At 45.3% G+C, this 15,416-nt stretch overlaps 1 protein-coding gene across 5 annotated transcripts in view; it reads left to right on the top strand.

Annotated features, from left to right (window-relative positions):
• Positions 1-14,055, top strand: part of LOC143329072 (rho GTPase-activating protein 12-like) — a 51,485-nt gene extending 37,430 nt beyond the window's left edge. The window contains exons 3-18 of one of the 5 annotated variants that reach the window (XM_076744750.1): positions 1,234-1,497; positions 3,182-3,388; positions 3,881-3,961; positions 4,783-4,911; positions 5,766-5,840; positions 6,631-6,692; positions 7,108-7,189; positions 8,255-8,356; positions 8,649-8,747; positions 9,360-9,462; positions 9,823-9,942; positions 10,521-10,619; positions 10,818-10,895; positions 11,030-11,164; positions 11,958-12,063; positions 12,595-14,055. In XM_076744750.1, the coding sequence (XP_076600865.1) occupies positions 1,234-1,497; positions 3,182-3,388; positions 3,881-3,961; positions 4,783-4,911; positions 5,766-5,840; positions 6,631-6,692; positions 7,108-7,189; positions 8,255-8,356; positions 8,649-8,747; positions 9,360-9,462; positions 9,823-9,942; positions 10,521-10,619; positions 10,818-10,895; positions 11,030-11,164; positions 11,958-12,063; positions 12,595-12,769 (1,917 nt within the window). In that variant the 3' untranslated portion in view covers positions 12,770-14,055. The remainder of the gene's footprint in view (positions 1-1,233; positions 1,498-3,181; positions 3,389-3,880; positions 3,962-4,782; positions 4,912-5,765; positions 5,841-6,630; positions 6,693-7,107; positions 7,190-8,254; positions 8,357-8,648; positions 8,748-9,359; positions 9,463-9,822; positions 9,943-10,520; positions 10,620-10,817; positions 10,896-11,029; positions 11,165-11,957; positions 12,064-12,594) is intronic. The other 4 variants (XM_076744751.1, XM_076744752.1, XM_076744753.1 and 1 more) reach the window with 4 other exon arrangements.
• Positions 14,056-15,416: the final 1,361 nt, after the last annotated feature.

Here is a 15,416-nt window from a genome sequence, read left to right on the forward strand (position 1 = left end):
ATGACTCTCTCTGCCCTGTCGCTCTGCAGCCAGGCAGCTTCTTTGTGGTTCCAGCATGAAATAATCATGACAAGCAGCCCATTGACTGGATCAGTCGTGCATCAGGGGTTTTGAAGAAGGATGCTCTGTCATTAGAGGCAGCATGCAGGCTGTACTCCAGCAGTGGACATGTTTTAGTTCGACTGGATACAGGAATTAACTTTTTTGTTCCAGTGTCATTTGTCTTGTAAATCATACTGACCAGCTTATTCACTCTTTGTGAACAAACAGTATTTGAAATCTTGTTTGGTCGCCTGCCTAAGAGGCGGTTGCGTGCACAGTAGACTCTCCCATCTTAACTGCATAAAAACATTTGGTTTGTGGTTGTTCAGGTTTCCCCTCCTGTTTAACAGGAACATTTCTGCAGTGTGTTTTGCTCTGCCAAGCGACCTGGTTTGACACTCTGTTGTTATTATTGAAACAGGACCTGAAAAGTAATTCATGTTTTTCCTCAGGACCTTCACAGGTCAGCCTGTATCAGTCTCAGTACTCAGTGCTGTCTGCACACACTTCTCTTTTTTATTCAGAATCTAATCTCAGAATGCATACTGGATCTCTACGATTTGAAGACGTCACCTCGAGCTGTAGGAGACTGTCTACTTTCTGATTTCATTCACCACAGTTTTCTGTGTTTGCAGCCGTCAGGATGAGCCTGGACGAACTGTCCTCCCAGTGCTCAGGATGCATCCTGGTAGTCAGTTTTACTTCCTTATTTCTACCTGACATGGGTCCCCGCCACTCAGTTATATAACACACCACTTCCTTCCCCTGTCTTCCTTCTCCTCCTCCTCCTCCTCCTCTGAGTTCATTCAGCTCCTTTATTGCCAACAATGGCTATGTCAGCTTGAACTACAGCTCTTTGACGTTTCAGCCGTTTCCTTTATGCTTAAATGCCACTCAGTGTTCAGCACAAATACTGCAAAGAGTAGATGATTGACTGGACGTGCAGCTCAGTAGGAACATGGCAGTAACAATGTGGGGGTGAGGTGCGCTCAGAGGGTGTTTTAAGCTGTTTTGGATGGAAGTGTCGGCCAGCTTATAGGTGGAGGTGATTTACGCTCTGAAAGCTGTGAATTTTTGACATCATTGTATCATCACTGGCTGTCGAGGAACTTTTCCCTGGTTATATAACAGACTTAAAAACACTCAGCGATGACTCACAGTTCCATGTCTCTCTTACTTTCTCCCCATCAGACGGTATCTTCGTCAGGCCAGGGCTGCTCCGAGTCCCCTGTCTACACCAACCTCCAGGAACTGAAGATCAGCCAGACCAGCATGCCCCCATTCCCCTCCGGCTCCCCCCTCCATGTTCTGGGTGACTGGGAGACCTACAAGGACCAGAACGGCCGGCACTTCTACTACAACCGCTCCACCCAGGAGAGGACCTGGAAGCCGCCCCGAGCCAAAGACACCAACAGCTCCAGAGCAGATCGCCACAGCACAGGAGAGAGCTCTGAGGTACAGATCGAGTACAGAGGGTCGAAGAAACACACACATACGTACACACAGTACTTCACATCTGTCGTGATGAAGAACCTCCAGCGCAGAGACTCCTAAATTAGCACATGCCAGATGGGCTAGTAAAGTCAGTTTTTGTCAAGAACAAGTGAAATATGAGTGAAACAAAATCTTTTCTTTTAAAAGGTGGTTTACACTCGGTTTATAGATCATTCTAGCACTGAGAGAGGTTGTGAGAGAACCCTCCCTCATCGGGAGTTTAGATGCTCAAGCTGAGAGGTCGGCGGGTTTCAATGTTGCAGGCAGTTGTTGTTAGAAGAGATAAAAAGGAAAGCTACAGAGATAAAAACATTGTGTTTGCTGGTAGCACACAGGAAGCACATTTCTTGACCAGCTGAGCCAGAGTGATTTGAATACGGTGCAGTAAAGCCGTATGGAGAGTCCTGTGGATGAAGCTGCTTCACTTCAGCACCTCTCCATGAATGCAAACACTAATTCTTTCAGAGCAGCTCAGGTGTTAGCGCTGTTAGCGGAGGACGTGGGAACCTGATAAATGTGGAGGAAAGAGTTGACAAAGGGCTTGATCCTCTGTCATTTCAAACGTGTGAACACCTGGTCAACCGCTGCAGAAAACAGGTGGAACTGCCATTTAAGTTGGGTGACGCAGATTTCCTCACCTGTCTGAACACCTGAGACCAAGTTTCTAACATTAGAACAATGCTTTGTGAACAGCTCTCCTGACAGATTATATATTGGCTTTTAACCTTTACTCTAAAGTCAATCCTTAATCTTAGATTAGCTAATCTAGACCGTAATTGAAAGTATTACCTTTCAATGAAACCAGTGAACAACAAGAATATTGTCAGTTTAAACTCAAAACTGGTTCTCACAAGCATATAATTACAAGGACTCACACACTTGCTTATATATACTGAGTCAGTGTGAAAGCATCATGAGTCAGAGACGGATATTAAACAGATAACAAACACGCCGTGCCAGTACTTTACATATTATGACCTCCTCGTGATTAACAATGATGTCCGAGCTGACAAGTGAGGCGTCTGCAGAATTGCTCTTTGAGTGCTGACAGATTGTTTGGGGAGATTTAAACTGTCAGACGAGAAACGTCTCAGAGAAAATGGAAGTGTGTTTTTTTCTTTGATTATACACCCTCACCAGAGCGGCTTGTTCTTGAAGCATTGTGAGTATAAAACACATGTTGTGGAAATGATTACAGTTTTGATTCATGTGATGAACAATGAGTGACTACGCATTTTTATCATCAACACACACACACACACACACACACACACATTGTGACATAACCGATTAGCCTGATTCATTAGGGAGTCATCTCTGATTTTGAGTCAGTCTCGCTTCATGAACTGACTGTACCACACTGCCACCTACAGGCAAACAGCAGTCACTTCATCTGCTCTGTGTCCCTCTGCTGCAGCCGCCTTCAGATTTACGCCACACTGTCCAAAGCATGAACATGAGTGATTTTTAGCTCTCTGATGGGTCTTCTGGTTGTCTGTGCTGCATTAAAGTGGTGATGGACGGTTTGTGATGATTTATTGGTTCTGGGTGCACGACTGTCTTTCCTCCTCTGTAACTCCATGGTGAAAGACGCCCTCTCTTCTCTTTTCTCTCTCTCTCTTCCCCCTCTTTCCACTAATGGTAGACCACTCCTCTCTCGCTCTCGCCGTCTTTCCTTCCCTTCCTGTCGCTCTCCATTGGTCGACTGCAGCCTCTGTCATCGGAGGACACCTGCCTCAGTACCTACTCTAGCCAGTCAGACAGTCAGTATGGTTCGCCGCCGCGTGGTTGGTCGGAGGAGATGGACGAGCACGGCCACACGCTGTACGTCAGCGACTATACTAATGAGAAGGTACCGGCTGCACGGGGCTTATCTGCTGTCTCTTTACTGTGGTGGTTCCTGGGGATGCATGTGGGAGAGGATTTTGGGTAGATTTATGGTAGATTTCCCTCTGTAGCGCCTGAGTCAAATGTGTCCTCCGCACTGATTCGGCACCACAGCATGAGACTGATTGCCACTGCAGGAAGGATGAAAACATCAAACTGTTTCCCTCCGAAAACTCAAAGCTATTTGCTCCTTAAAAAAATAGATTTATTGTAAGCTTTTACAGAAAAGTGACGCAATAACCATTCATGTGAAATGACAGTGTGATGTTGGTACACGGAGTTTAACGACAATACAGTTATGATCTATTTACAACTTTTCATATGGTGAAAAACACTGAAACGTTAAGTTTGTCTGCTGGTCAGTGGAGTTGATGTTATTGCACAAATAACTGAGTGATGTCAGCAGTCACACTGATGAGTCTTGATTTGTCCTGTCTGTCCGTGTGTGCGCCACCAGTGGTTAAAACACGTCGACGAGCAGGGCAGACCGTATTACTACAGTGCAGACGGTTCAAGGTCAGAGTGGGAGCTGCCAAAGGTAAGACTCCGCAGCAGTTCTCACTGTTTCTCAAAATGCTAAGAGTTGATGCTGCACTGGGCGCCTCAGCATGACACGAGCGCCACTAAAAGTTGAACCTTTATTCCCCAAAATAATGTGATGTAACTGAATGCAACAAACAAACCAGAAACATTACAGTAACAAAGCGACAGTTCAGTACGGCACACACAGCCATGACAGCGAGCAACACGAAGCAGCTAAACCCAGTCACGTGATCCAGAACGCCGCTGTCCCCCATACATCACATCGACCGGTTCTTCAGTAACTTCACTGGCTCTCTGTTAAACACTTCATGGTTTTCAGTATTCTGCCTCTCACCTGTAAGGCCCTTCGTAACCTTGGTCCTTCGTATCTTTGCCGACTCCTTCATATTTACACACCCTCCTCTGCTATTCAACTCCACCATCTGCCTGCTTGACTGCATGGGGTCCGGAGCATTCAGCCGTTGTGCCCCCGTCTCTGGAACTCAATCCCACAAGACATTTGCAATATTGACTCTGTCTGCCCCTTCAAATCCTCAAAACACACCTTTAAAAGTGGCCTGTTTGCTTTCACTCCACTATTTCAGTAGATGAGTTACATTCAGACTTCTTTCAGTGGGGGTGCTGTGCTCGTGCTTTGTTTTAGCCCCACTTTGTGATCATGACTTATAAGATGAATGCTCACTTTAATTAAGTAACATTCATGTTTGGTAAATCAGGTAAACATATTCAGTGTTAACTGTGAAAAAATGTTTGTTATTCATTAGGTGACATTGAAAGTGTAGTGATACAGTACGATTGCGTGTTCCCTCCCTGCAGTACACCCTCTCCCCTCACCAGCCGTCTGGAGACGCTCCAAAGAGTCGCAGTCTGGACAGGAAACACGTGGACCCCATCGTCCTGACCAAGTGGAGACACAGCGCATACGTGCAAGACCCCAACGACAAGGTCTGACACCCAAATCTGCAAACCACGCACTCATCACTCACACCACTGCTAAATACTAAATTTCACAACTAGCAAAAAAAAAAAAAAAAAATCTCCCATGAAAATTTCCACAGAAAAGTGAATTTTGAAATCCATTTCTTTACCAGTCGTGTTTAATGATTTGTATTTTAGCTGTGTATGCATTTAAAAGCCAGTCGTACAGAATGACTTTGTTCTCGGTGGAGCTCTTGTGTGATGCGTTCACTGGTAAGATGTGTTACACGAATCCAGAGTTTCAGTTGTAGGCTGGTTGCTTTGCAGCGGCTGTTAAAAACCAGACGTTTCCGCGCAGTCTCTGCCCGCCTACACCCGTACAAACACCAAGTCAGTAGCCTGTCGGACCGACCAATCAGTGCCTCGACCCTTAATCCAAGCAGACAATCAGCTTGCATGTTACAAATCACACAACAGGAGTGATAATTACACCCCACCTTCATGTCAGATCCACCTGTTTGCGCTTCATCATCTGAGCTGATTGAGCCTTTTGATTTGATTCTTGAACCAATGAACGAACTTTATGAACTTTTGGATTTGAGAGTTTGGCCACAATGATCCAGAAATGATTTTTCAAAAGTGATGACGATGAAGTAGTTTGTAGTCGTAGCATGAGCATTGTGATAAATACCTGCCTCCACGTCTAATGAATGATCTGCTCGGGCCTCCTGACCCCCTCACAGGTATCGGACACTCTTCCTGATCTCACAGCTAATTGCCGTCACACTCTTGTCTGTCCGTGTCTTCTCATCGTCCTCTCATTTAACCTTTTGTTGTCAGTCGGTGTGACAGTTTGTTCTTCATCCCTGTCTCCTCACTAGGACGCTCCTCTGGGCCCAAAGCCCCCCTCCCCCGACTCTGACTCCTGCCCTTCATCTCCCAAGCCCCCCAGCTCTGTTAGTACTCACCCCTCCACCCGCCTCCTCACCACCCACGAGGCTCTGTCCTGCAGGGGTCGGACCTGGTCCCTGGTTGTCGGCAGGGACACATGTCGTAGCTCATTGCAGGGTTTCTACACAGGTGGAGAAAATCTGGAAGTAAACTGGGAGAAGTTTTGTGTGCCAGTAAACATTTACATCTGTCATTTGTAGCAGTAAAGATGTTTTTTTTAGCATTACACGGCAGAAATAATGCTGGAGCAGGAGAGTAAATGTGAGCCTGTGTAGAATCCCTGTTAATAAGCTGATGGGTAACATGTCTGAGGAAATGTTAAAATCACACAGGAGCCTTCTGTCGCCTGGAAACATTTGGATAAACAGTTGTTTGTTTTTTTCCTGGGTGTGTTGATTGTCTGCGTTTCTAAACCTGAAACAAAGATCTCTGGCTAAATGCGGCACGAGTCGCTTTTTCCAGGAATCTGTGGTTTAATCTTTGTACTCACTTCCATCTGATGTCACTTCCTGGTGTTTTGTCACCTGCCTTTCTGGAGTGGGAATAATGATGGAAGTCTGTTTTTCCTGCAGGCTGAAAGCGGTGATTTGTTGTGGTGGCAGCGTTTTTTGTGGTGGTTGTGGTTTGTGACAGTTTGGTGACACAATGTTCAGCAGCTTTCTCTCCTGTCATTCTGCTGTGGCTTTTAATCATAGTTTAAGTGACTGGTGTGTGTGTGTGTGTGTGTGTGTGTGTGTGTGTGCGTGTGTGTAACCTGCTTCTTTAAAGTGTGTCCCAATGCTTTCTTCCCTCCAGCCATCTGAGAAGTGCGGCGTTCTGAATGTGACAAAGATCACTGAACACGGAAAGAAAGTACGGTGAGTAGCACCAAAGCTAGACCAGCGCTGACGCTACATAACCCTGATTCCACAACAGTCGGGACGCTGTCTAAAACATAAATGAAAACAGAATGCAGCCATTTGCAAACAAACTGTCTTTACTGACAACAGTTTTCTGAAAAACATAAGTGTGAACATATCGAGAAGTGCGAGGAAGAAGAAGAAGAGTGCAATACAGTAAACATTGATAAACAATAAAGGTTTGAAATTATTCAAGAAATGTGCTTTTTTATGAAGAAATAAATACATTCAACATATTTTTTAGGTGTCAAACAGACACACAGTGTGGTTTGGTGAGAAACCGTGAATGTAAACACTTTGTTTACCTTCTACATGATACTCGGCCCGAATCCTGAACAGTTAGCTGAAAGTGTTTATGAACGATCTGTCGCAGGAAGAACTGGACTTCCTCCTGGACCGTGCTCCAAGGATCCACGCTGCTATTTGCCAAAGGCCAAGGAGGCGGGACTAGCTGGGTGAGTGACGGTAACCTTTTCCTGAAAAAGCAGCTTGTTTCATGTCAACGCTGGGAGGTCGAGTCTAGACAGCAGAACGTTCAGTGATTAGAGGGGGAGCGGTCTGTCGTCTCTGACTCTCTTCTACATGTTTCCTTCTCCATCTCTTTACCTTTGGACTCCCCCCCCCCCCCCCAATCCTCCTTGTCTCCCCTCCATCCCTCCATGCAGCCATACTACCACAGTGGCTCCTTCCCTGAATTTCTCCTGTCAGTGTTGAGTAACTGGAGGCCGTCCGTCTCCTTTGGCTGCTCTGAGCTCGACAGAGCCTCCTCTGTATGTGCTTCCTCCTTCCTTTGTGTGCCTCCCTCCCTCCCCTCTGCATGCCACCTCCCTCCTCTCTGTCATGCTCTGACCCCAGCCCCTCTCTGTGTTATTAGTCACTGGCATGGGCAAGAATCAGGGACAATATCTCTGTGTCACGAACTGTCAGATGGTTTCACTCTGTGGCTTGACTGGACTTTAATAGACGTATTGATCGTACATTACGGGCGGTCAGGTAATGTGTTTGCCTCAAAAAGTAGGACGGAGTTCATGAACCATTAGGTTTAATCAGAGCTGTTTTCTTGGAGATGGAGAGGTTGTAAAGCTCGATCAGATGGAGATCATCAGGTGTAGGTCTGTAGGGGTGTGGTCGGGTGGTGTCATGCTTTCTGATAACACACACACACGACAGGGCAGGACACACAGGCAGAACTGCTTTCAGCTTTTAGTTGCACATGTAGAGGCTGATGGAGCAAACAAGCAGACTCCTTTGATTTAATAAAACTTAAGTTTCTGCAGTTTTCTCTGAAATGAATGAGCTGACGCAGCTGTCATGTCACAGTGATCTGTTTTAGCTCAAGTTTTAGCTGTTAGCAGAGCAGGTGATCAGAAAGGTGTGTCCACACTTTGAGTCTGAATCTCTAGACGTCCTCTGTTATCAAAGTAGCATATTTCTCTTCACCTGCACAAACTGTTGCGTGAGTGAACACTGAGGACGTCCACGGACAGGCCTCCTTTGATTCGTGTCCCCTCTCTGTTCAGTTTGGAGGCGGTCAGTCCAAACCTGAGTTCACGGTGGATCTGAGGGGCGGCTCGGCGGAGTGGGCTTCCAAGGACAAGTCCAGCAAGAAGCACGTCATAGAGGTGGGACGTGGCTCCTCGACCTCTTCCTGGTTTTGAATCTACGTTTGTGTTTTTTTATTATGAAAGAAAAGACAAATATCTTTCTGCTGTAGTAACACTAAATATCAAAGAAGCTTCTGCCTTCAGAAGCAAAATTGCCATATTTTAGGAATAAACATGTAAAAATGACTCACTGCTGTTGACACTCTGAAGTGTTTGACTTGATGAATGAACAGACGTGAGAAAACGAACGTTAAAGGCTGTTTCCACAGAGGTTGATTGGAATTGATTCCTTGTGTCTCTCCTGGTTCAGCTGAAGACTCGGCAGGGCACAGAACTGCTGATCCAGTCAGAAAACGACGCCCTTATCAACGAATGGTACCGAGCGCTGCAGGACACCATCAGCACCCATGTGAGGACCAACACCTTCACCCAGACCCGAAACGCGTGGCCAGATTCAACCCAGTCAGAGCCTAAAACCAGACCCAGTCGTCCTAAAAGTCGCCACATTTTCTGAATTCAGACAGATTTATTAATTTAACTCGAGACTGTCGGCTTGTTCGCTTCCTGCTGAAAAAGTCAGATGTGTTTGAACTCAGCTGATCTCCAACTGAAGAGCAGCTGCTCACTTTGACACTGAGAGGACAAACAGCAGTGTGCTGAATACAGTCTGCCCTACTAGTATGTGGTTTTAACAGGGTAACATAAAGGGAATATTAGACGTTGAATTGATGTTTACTCAATAACACTGAGACTAAACACTCGTCAATAAATTCACAGTAAATTGAAAATATGAAAAGCTTTATAAAACAGAATAGTTAGAAAAAACAACCCTGTAAGCTGTTATTTGTTTTCAGGTTGACTCAGGTTGTAATCAGCAGATCAAGTTTGTTGTTTTCTTGCACCGAGAGTCCAAAGGTGCAGCAGGCAGAGGTTTTTATAACCAAGGTCGTATTTCTTTCTGTGTGTGTGTGTGTGTGTGTGTGTGTGTGTGTGTGTGTGTGTGTGTGTGTGTGTGTGTCAGGCCTGGGAGTCTGATGAGGCCATTGAAGAGGACCTGCCGGACTCACCAGGTGTGGAGAAGCATGACAAGGAGAAAGAGCACAGAGACTCAAAGAAAGGCAGAGGTCTGTGAGGTGTAAATGGTGTCAAACTCATGTATGAACACAAACCACGTCGGCAGCATTTAGTCGTGAAGTATCACATAAACGTTTGGGTGAAACTGATAATAAATCACCAAAAGTCAAAGATTTAAGCTGAATGAATCTTGGAAAAATGCAAATAAGACAGCAGGGAATAAAAACAGTGTTCATACATAAACAGTGAATAGAAAGCGAAAGCATGACAGTGTGTTTGGCTCAGCGCTCGCCCTATAAAACAGACGCCTATCAGTTGAGCTCTCTCAAAACAGCGAGCGGCCGTCATGGCGATCAGTGTGTTCAGACGGGTGGTGGACATCACGATCCTGTCCCATCGTTCCTCCGCAGCCATGAAGACCTCCGCCAGCATGGACGGCTCCGACAACAAGAAGACCAGACACAAGCTGAAGAAGTTCCTGACCCGCCGGCCGACCCTGCAGTCCGTCAGGGACAAGGGTTACATCAAAGGTACAAGAGCGCGACGTCCACCTGGACACACAAGCTTTGCTCATGTTGGTGAAAAAGATCCTGATAGTTTGATTGATTATTAGCCGAGATCAATAAACATCAAGTTCATTTTACTGCTGGGTTAACTGAGTGGAATATAGAAGAAAGTTTCTGTGGTCTGTTTTTTATTTTCAACCACAAGAAGCTTGACTGACTGATTGCCATCATTCCATTCACATTTCTTCTACATTTGAATTGACTTTCTGTCCATAAATCCATTTTGCTCTGACCTTGATGATGTCCTATTTTTATTTAATGTGTCCTCCACTGAGCCACAGGAGTCAGGAAAGCTTGATGTTTTATGCGTCTATAATAATCAGCTGGGCATAGTTTTTTATTTAGAGTCATTCTGTAGATTTGTTGAAGTTTTGATCGACAGGACAAAGAGCCTGCAGAGAGAAACCTTTGATTTGTCTCCAGCAGAAAGCAGTAAGGCACCGCTGTAAAGATCGGAGTGTCGATAAGGCGCATACTGCAACCAGAGCAGGACTTTGGACTGTTTGTGAATGTGGTTTCCGTCTCTCTTTCCGCGTCTTCAGATCAGGTGTTTGGCTGCAGTCTGTCCAGCCTGTGTTACAGGGAGAGCAGCACCGTGCCGAGCTTCGTGAAGATGTGCATCGACCACGTGGAAAACAACGGTGGGTTCACATGAGTCACTGTCAGACCTGGAGGGGACTGTAGTTTCTTTTGATGAACCTGTGGCCTGATAACACAGGCTGAGTCACATCAGGTGTGGCTGAGTCCTCTGGGTGTCCAAAGCAAACAAAAACAAACCACAGGAACAATTTGCAGATGCTGAAGTGATGTCATTTTTTTCCTCCCATGATCCCCTGCAGGTCTGTGTGTAGACGGCTTGTACAGAGTCAGCGGGAACCTGGCTGTCATACAAAAACTCCGCTTTGCTGTCAATCACGGTGAGTTGCTGTTCTCTTTGTTGTTTGGGAGAAAACGGAGAATAATGTGAAAAAAAAAGCTTCTTGTGGTCACGTAAGCTGCTTAAAGTGTCTGCTGGCAGCACTCTGACTGAAGGGTTCCTGTGTGTGTCCAGATGAGAAGGTGAACCTGGTGGACGGGAAGTGGGAGGACATCCACGTGACCACCGGAGCTTTGAAGATGTACTTCAGGGAGCTGCCGGAACCTCTCTTCACCTACGCTCTCTTCCATGACTTCGTCAGCGCCATCAGTACGTGCTACATGCAGCTGTACCGCAGACGTCTGCATTCATTCATGCTTTAACTCGCAGTCTGAAGTCAGTGTAGCGTCGGTGCACGTTGTCAGACTCTTCACTTCAAGAGCAAAGTGCCTGCAAACCCCCAAACCATCATTTCACTAAATTTCCCAGCTCAATAAGCATTTTTTTTTCTCAGGAGCTCCTGATGGAGAGTTTTTCTGATGATTTTATGTACACGTGTACGATCACCTGAAAATAAGAACTGTGGTGTTTTCGTTGCTTGAGAATGAGCTCTTTACATCTACACAGAGCCCAGGTCCTCCTCCACAGAGTCCACCATGTTTCTACAGTAGCCCAGAACGGACAAACCAAACACTGACTCTAGAGAGCGCCTTTAAAGTTTTGAGGCGAGGGCTCCTCAGCTGGTAGAAATCTGATGCCTCACCACTAGATACCACTACATCGCACACTCTGGACCTCTAAACTGAACTTTATGAGATGTGAAGTAGTCCTGTTGGGAATTAAAATCGAATTACTCTGTTTGGAAACCTCATGGAAACTTGCATGGACCACTAAAAACCTCAAAGCCCACTTAGAAAACCACTTACCTACTGATTAAGTTCTAGTATCTTCTGCAGTGACATCTACCCCATAAATCTCCAGCATCAGGTTACATGTTACCCAGCGCTGCATCTGTGAACTGTCGTGAGAGTTTCATGAGCTGTGAGAGGAGAAGCAGCTTGATCTATGATGGCTCAGGTTGTTCCCTCACACTTTGATGTATGTTGTGTTTCCTGTTCTACAGAGATTCCAGACTACAAGCATCGAGTTCAGGCCATCAAAGACCTGGTCAGACAGCTGCCGAAGCCAAACCACGACACCATGCAGGCTCTCTTCAAACACCTCAGGAAGTAAGACAAACACTGCAGTTCATCGATTTCTTCTCCTCCTCAGAGCACAGCTTAAACTTTTGATGTATATGTGTCAGAGACAGAGAGTGAAGGCTGCAGCTGCCGACACATTCATCTGATGGTTGATTTTCCTGTTTAAGCTCCTCTATAGGTATTGATTAAACTCCTAAAACCTCATCTCTGTTGATCAAAATTACATATTTAGAAGTTTTTTCCATGAAAAACACTGACGCATGTGAGGCTCTATGTAGTCCCGTCTCAATCTCCACACTGTAAAAAATGATGCTTTAGCACGTAAACACCATCCAGTAGTCTGTTCAGATTGTACCTTTGATCTCTGCTTTTTATTCTGTTGTCTGAGTGCAACTGTGTCCTCAAAGCTTTTCTTAATTTAGATTCATTATAAACCTGATTCTCCAAATCTCTGTCATGCGGCAGGTTGATGGAGAACATTTCTGTGTGAAATAACGTTTGATGAGAAACGTTGTTTAAATTTTAGTGTTTGACTCTGCGTCTTCCTTGTTCCTCCAGGGTGATCGACCATGGCGAGGAAAACCGTATGACCACCCAGAGCGTGGCCATCGTGTTCGGCCCCACGCTGCTGCGGCCTGAAACGGAGACCTGGAACATGGCGGTCCACATGGTCTACCAGAACCAGATAGTGGAGCTAATACTGCTGGAGTACGAGAACATTTTCGGCAGGTAGAAAGAGACGCCGGAGGATGAGCCTCTTTGTGTTTTTTTTCCTCTCCCGACGCAGAGCTCTTCCTAACCCAGCACGGCCCTGCCAAAAAAACAGCCCGGCCTGGCTCGGCCTGGTTGGGCCCGGCCCGGGAGCAGCTTCTCTTCATCTCAAACCAACGTGTGGTCACTGGCTTCTCCAATCTCGCAAACCTCCGGACCAAAGCCACGCAAACACGTCGTGAACCGAAACATAGATGTAACAAACTAGCGACCAAAACGTTTCCGACTCTTCGCACTGCTCGCTATCTCATTTCCTCCTGCAGCTGCGTTTGTGCCACTTTACCGCAGAGGCGACGTCCTCCTGCCCCGACACTGGATTCCTAAAACTGAAGCATGGGCCAAACAAGCCTCTGACTACTGCACAGACTGACTGAGACCAAAGGAGCCTCAGTCGCTGCCTCCACAGAGGAGGCGTCAGTATTGGAGGTTGGAGGTGGAGGTGCACTCTGTGTGCGGTGTACTGTATGTGCTATGACTTGTATCAACCACACTGGGGAACCGACAGAAGAAACCAAACTGCTGTACTAAAGCTTTAGACGTTTAGACACTAAGAAAAGAAACAGATTCAGAACAAGAAGAAGAAGAAGAAGGGATGACATGGAGGTCTTTTATTTAGTGTGTCTTCAAAGAACATTTCCTGCTCTCTCTCTCTCTCTTTGTTTTAAATGTCTGTTCGTCGGCTGCCTCCCTCCGTCTCTCTCTGAATCTGTTTCTGCTTCTTCTTTCCCTCCTGAAATACTGGACCGGGGTCCTCTGAACACACAGGAGGTCATCGCTCTGTAATATATGTCTGCACGCCAGTTTCTCCATTTGGCTTTAAGAACAAATCATCTCGCAGCAGTCAGAACATCCAAAAAACAAAGCACGGTACTCAGCTGTGTCTTTCCTTGACTCGCTCAGGCAAACCTGCCTTCGACCATGACTCCACTGATAAATCTGTACAGTGTTTGTGTGTGTGCATGTGGATGTGGGGGGTGGATGGATGAATGGATTTAATGACAATATATTGTACAAATCGTAAATATAAGTACGTATGCCTGGAGTGTTAAAAAATATGATACGAGGGAGAAATCACTACTTTGTGATCATTGTAACCGACAGATGTGATGAATAAAGTTATGAACTGGGGATGTGGAGGTTTACCTGTGTGTCAGGTAGATGGATGATGGTGAATGTAACTTTGGAGAGTAGCTGTTGGCTTCATCAAACTGGAATAAAGACCTCTAATAAGAGATATTCCAAAGGAGATATTCTTCATGTTGTTTTTGTATTTATTCATACATTTCGTGCCCACAAGTAGATCAAACTCATGAGTCAGAATCAGCAGAGAAATGAAAGAAAAATCTACATTTTGAGACACCAAGGCAGAATTCTAAGTCAAAATTAGTCAAACTCTTGACTTGCTAGTTAAATTTCCTTTTGATTTACATGTACTATTGTCAATGATATGTTATAGTAGCTCATAATGGACATTTTTAAAATTATTATTATTTTCAGAAGTCCTAATTTCTCCACCTTGCCAGGAGTGTGCATGCCATAGAAACTGAACTGTTGTCTGGATATTACTGTCAGGAGTGTGAAGAAAAGTTGGTCACACTTTATAATCAAGCATTATGTTTATTAGCATGCTTATCAGTAGCACAGAGTTATTAAGGTCATAATGCATATGAAACGATCATTAATAAGCAGTAATTAGGAGGTTATTGAGGGGAACAAAAGGCAAAGACCAGAGCTTTTTAACATTTTGAGTCATCGTAACAGGAAGAGAACAGGTGTGATTAATGACAATGATGTCTCTGCTTCATTTAGGTTTATAGTGAGTCACGTCAGTCAACAAATACGCATAACAGGGTCCTGGAACTGGGACTGAACTGGAAATCAGCCTTAATTCTGGTTATGAAACACATGAATTTTTCTTGGAGTAAAAGTATTTAGTTACATTCCACCGCTGTGAAGCAAACGCCGGTGTACGTGGCGGCTTTGAGCACACCATCAGGGGGCGCTGCTGCTGCATCAGGCCGCTGTAATAAACGCCGAAGAAGAACTCAACGTACGCTATTCTAATGTCAAACTGACTGTCGGTCGACAGAGGGGGTGGTTTAATGAGCTTTTACGACAAAGACATATAAATATTGACAAAAAAAACAACGGTAAATTTATCTTTCCAGCGACCTTTTGTTGGTTTCCAAGCACATAACCAACCAATATGGCTCCTCATGTGTAACCAGGTGAAGGTTATTTTGAGAGCTGTGAGAAGTCCTCATACAGTTGTTGGGGTGGTTTCTTATCTCTAGAGTTTCGACATAGTAAAGAGGTGATTAAGCCATTGGATTTTTTTTTTTTAAATCCATGAAGTAGGAAACCACAATAGATCGGATATTAGGCCAAAACACGGCTAAACATCATGTTTGAGGTTAGCGCGGTTAAAGACGTCAGTTGGCGTCTGTTAAGCTAACCAACCGCATTAGGTAGCTACAAAGCGAGATGTGGCTAGCTTTCAAAAATGTTAATATTTGGAATAAACTGATTATACACCTGGACAGCAGATACAGTAGGTGGACTATGCTGGAAAAGCGACTTGATTTTCTTCGTTTTTTCGCCGTGACGCC

Source organism: Chaetodon auriga, chromosome 12 (genome assembly GCF_051107435.1).
Source record: "Chaetodon auriga isolate fChaAug3 chromosome 12, fChaAug3.hap1, whole genome shotgun sequence".
Taxonomy (NCBI): Eukaryota; Metazoa; Chordata; class Actinopteri; order Chaetodontiformes; family Chaetodontidae; genus Chaetodon; species Chaetodon auriga.